This window comes from Nansenia antarctica (assembly GCF_963989245.1).
Source record: "Nansenia antarctica genome assembly, chromosome: 1".
Taxonomy (NCBI): domain Eukaryota; kingdom Metazoa; phylum Chordata; class Actinopteri; order Argentiniformes; family Microstomatidae; genus Nansenia; species Nansenia antarctica.
Window position 1 is genome coordinate 104,113,549 of NC_137674.1, and position 2,809 is coordinate 104,116,357.

General features: G+C 53.6%; 1 protein-coding gene across 1 annotated transcript in view; it reads left to right on the plus strand.

Moving 5' to 3' along the window:
• Positions 1–2,809, plus strand: part of LOC308175953 (capping protein, Arp2/3 and myosin-I linker protein 3-like) — a gene marked incomplete at its 5' end in the record, with an annotated part of 47,041 nt that overhangs the window by 17,555 nt on the left and 26,677 nt on the right. Inside the window, 1 exon segment of the mRNA XM_080550529.1 lies at positions 223–292. Coding sequence (XP_080406655.1) covers positions 223–292 — 70 coding nt within the window.

Below are 2,809 nucleotides of genomic sequence, written 5' to 3' on the forward strand. Positions count from 1 at the left end.
CATACCTGCAGGTCATTGCACATCCACTGGTCACCATGGCAATGGAGGCCTAGTTACAGAGAGCACATTTCCACTTCTACCAGTCTCTGAGTAATAGAGGAGAACATTTTCTTTTTATTCCTGGTCTTTTTTAAGTCGGCACCACTCACAGATCACAGTCAACAACACACCACTCAGCCACGTCACTCTCTCTTCCTTCTGCTCCTCTCGTCCTTCCCTCAGGGCTCTCTTTGTAGGTTTGACCTCCAACCCGCATATCAATGACCTGCACCTGGACATCAGTGGCTGTGAGGTACCTGCCTGTCTGTCTGTCTGTCTGTCTGTCTGTCTGTTTGTCTGCCTGTCTGTCGGTCTGTCTGTCTGTCTGTCTGTCTGTCTGTCTGTCTGTCTGTCTGTCTGTCTACCTGTCTGTCTGTCTGCCTGTCTGCCTGTCTGCCTGTCTGTCTGTCTGCCTGTCTGTCTGTCTGTCTGTCTGTCTGTCTGTCTGTCTGTCTGTCTGTCTGCCTGTCTGCCTGTCTGTCTGTCTGCCTGTCTGTCTACCTGTCTGTCTGTCTGCCTGTCTGTCTGTCTGCCTGTCTGTCTGTCTGTCTGTCTGTCTGTCTGTCTGTCTGTCTGCCTGTCTGTCTGCCTGCCTGTCTGTCTGCCTGTCTGTCTGTCTGTCTGTCTGTCTGCCTGTCTGCCTGTCTGCCTGTCTGTCTGTCTGCCTGTCTGTCTGTCTGTCTGTCTGCCTGTCTGCCTGTCTGTCTGTCTGCCTGTCTGTCTGCCTGTCTGTCTGTCTGCCTGTCTGTCTGTCTGTCTGCCTGTCTGTCTGTCTGTCTGTCTGTCTGTCTGCCTGTCTGTCTGCCTGCCTGTCTGTCTGCCTGTCTGTCTGTCTGTCTGTCTGTCTGTCTGCCTGTCTGCCTGCCTGTCTGTCTGCCTGTCTGTCTGCCTGTCTGCCTGTCTGTCTGTCTGTCTGCCTGTCTGTCTGCCTGTCTGCCTGTCTGTCTGTCTGTCTGTCTGTCCTGCTGTCTGTCTGTCTGTCTGTCTGTCTGTCGGTCTGTCTGTCTGCCTGTCTGCCTGTCTGCCTGTCTGTCTGTCTGTCTGTCGGTCTGTCTGTCTGTCTGTCTGCCTGTCTGCCTGTCTGTCTGTCTGTCTGTCTGCCTGCCTGTCTGTCTGTCTGTCTGTCTGTCTGTCGGTCTGTCGGTCTGTCTGCCTGTCGGTCTGTCTGTCTGTCGGTCTGTCTGCCTGTCTGTCTGTCTGTCTGTCTGTCTGCCTGTCTGTCTGTCTGTCTGTCTGTCTGTCTGTCTGTCCGTCTGTCTGTCTGTCTGTCTGTCTGTCTGTCTGTCTGCCTGTCGGTCTGTCTGCCTGTCTGTCTGTTTGCCTGTCTGTCTGTCTGCCTGTCTGTCTGTCTGCCTGTCTGTCTGTCTGTCTGTCTGTCTGTCTGCCTGTCTGCCTGTCTGTCTGTCGGTCTGTCTGTCTGTCTGTCTGTCTGTCTGTCTGTCTGCCTGTCTGTCTGTCTGTCTGTCTGTCTGCCTGTCTGTCTGTCTGTCTGTCGGTCTGTCTGTCTGTCGGTCTGTCTGTCTGTCTGTCTGCCTGTCTGTCTGTCTGTCTGTCTGTCTGTCTGTCTGTCTGCCTGTCTGCCTGTCTGTCGGTCTGTCTGTCTGCCTGTCTGTCGGTCTGTCGGTCTGTCGGTCTGTCTGTCTGTCTGTCTGTCTGTCTGTCGGTCTGTCTGTCTGTCGGTCTGTCTGTCTGTCTGTCTGTCTGCCTGTCTGTCTGTCTGTCTGTCTGTCTGTCTGTCGGTCTGTCTGTCGGTCTGTCTGTCTGTCGGTCTGTCTGTCTGTCTGTCTGTCTGCCTGCCTGTCTGTCTGTCTGTCTGTCGGTCTGCCTGCCTGTCTGTCGGTCTGTCTGTCTGTCTGCCTGTCTGTCTGTTTGCCTGTCTGTCTGCCTGTCTGTCGGTCTGTCTGTCTGCCTGTCTGTCGGTCTGTCTGTCTGTCTGTCTGTCTGCCTGTCGGTCTGTCTGTCTGTCTGCCTGCCTGCCTGTCTGTCTGTCTGTTTTGCCTGTCTGTCTGTCTGTCTGTCGGTCTGTCTGTCTGTCTGTCTGTCTGTCTGTCTGTCTGCCTGTCTGTCTGTCGGTCGGTCTGTCTGTCTGTCTGTCTGCCTGTCTGCCTGTTTGTCTGTCGTGTCGTGCTGTCTGTCTGTCTGTCTGTCGTCTGTCTGCCGGTCTGTCTGTCTGCCTGTCTGTCTGTCTGTCTGTCTGTCTGTCTGTCTGTCTGTCTGTCTGCCTGTCTATCTGTCTGTCTGTCTGCCTGTCTGCCTGTCTGTCTGTTTGCCTGTCTGTCTGTCTGTCTGTCTGTCACCATGCATACACAGCATTTAATTTCTACACCTGTTGGTCCATTTTCCCATATCTCTCCCCTCCCCTCCCCCCCCCCCCTCTCTCTCTCTCTCTAGTGATGTAAGCATCTAGAACAGGGGTGCTCACACTTTTTGGAACCAAGATCTACTTTTCAAGTAGCCAGTCTGCCAAGATCTACCAGTCTAGTTTCAATATCGCAAACGTACATGCACGTACTACAAACACACACACACACACACACACAGTTCCCAGCCTGCATAGTAAACTCACAATACTTTCCCTCTCTCTGTCACACAGCCACAGGAGAAGACCATCACAAACCCTCCCTCTTTGCTATTCTCGCTCACACACATTCACACACACACACACACACACACACACACACACACACACACACACACACACACACACATTTGCCAGTCTGCATAGGGAGCCATAGCACAAACCCTCCCTCTCTCTCCCCCCTCTCTCTCC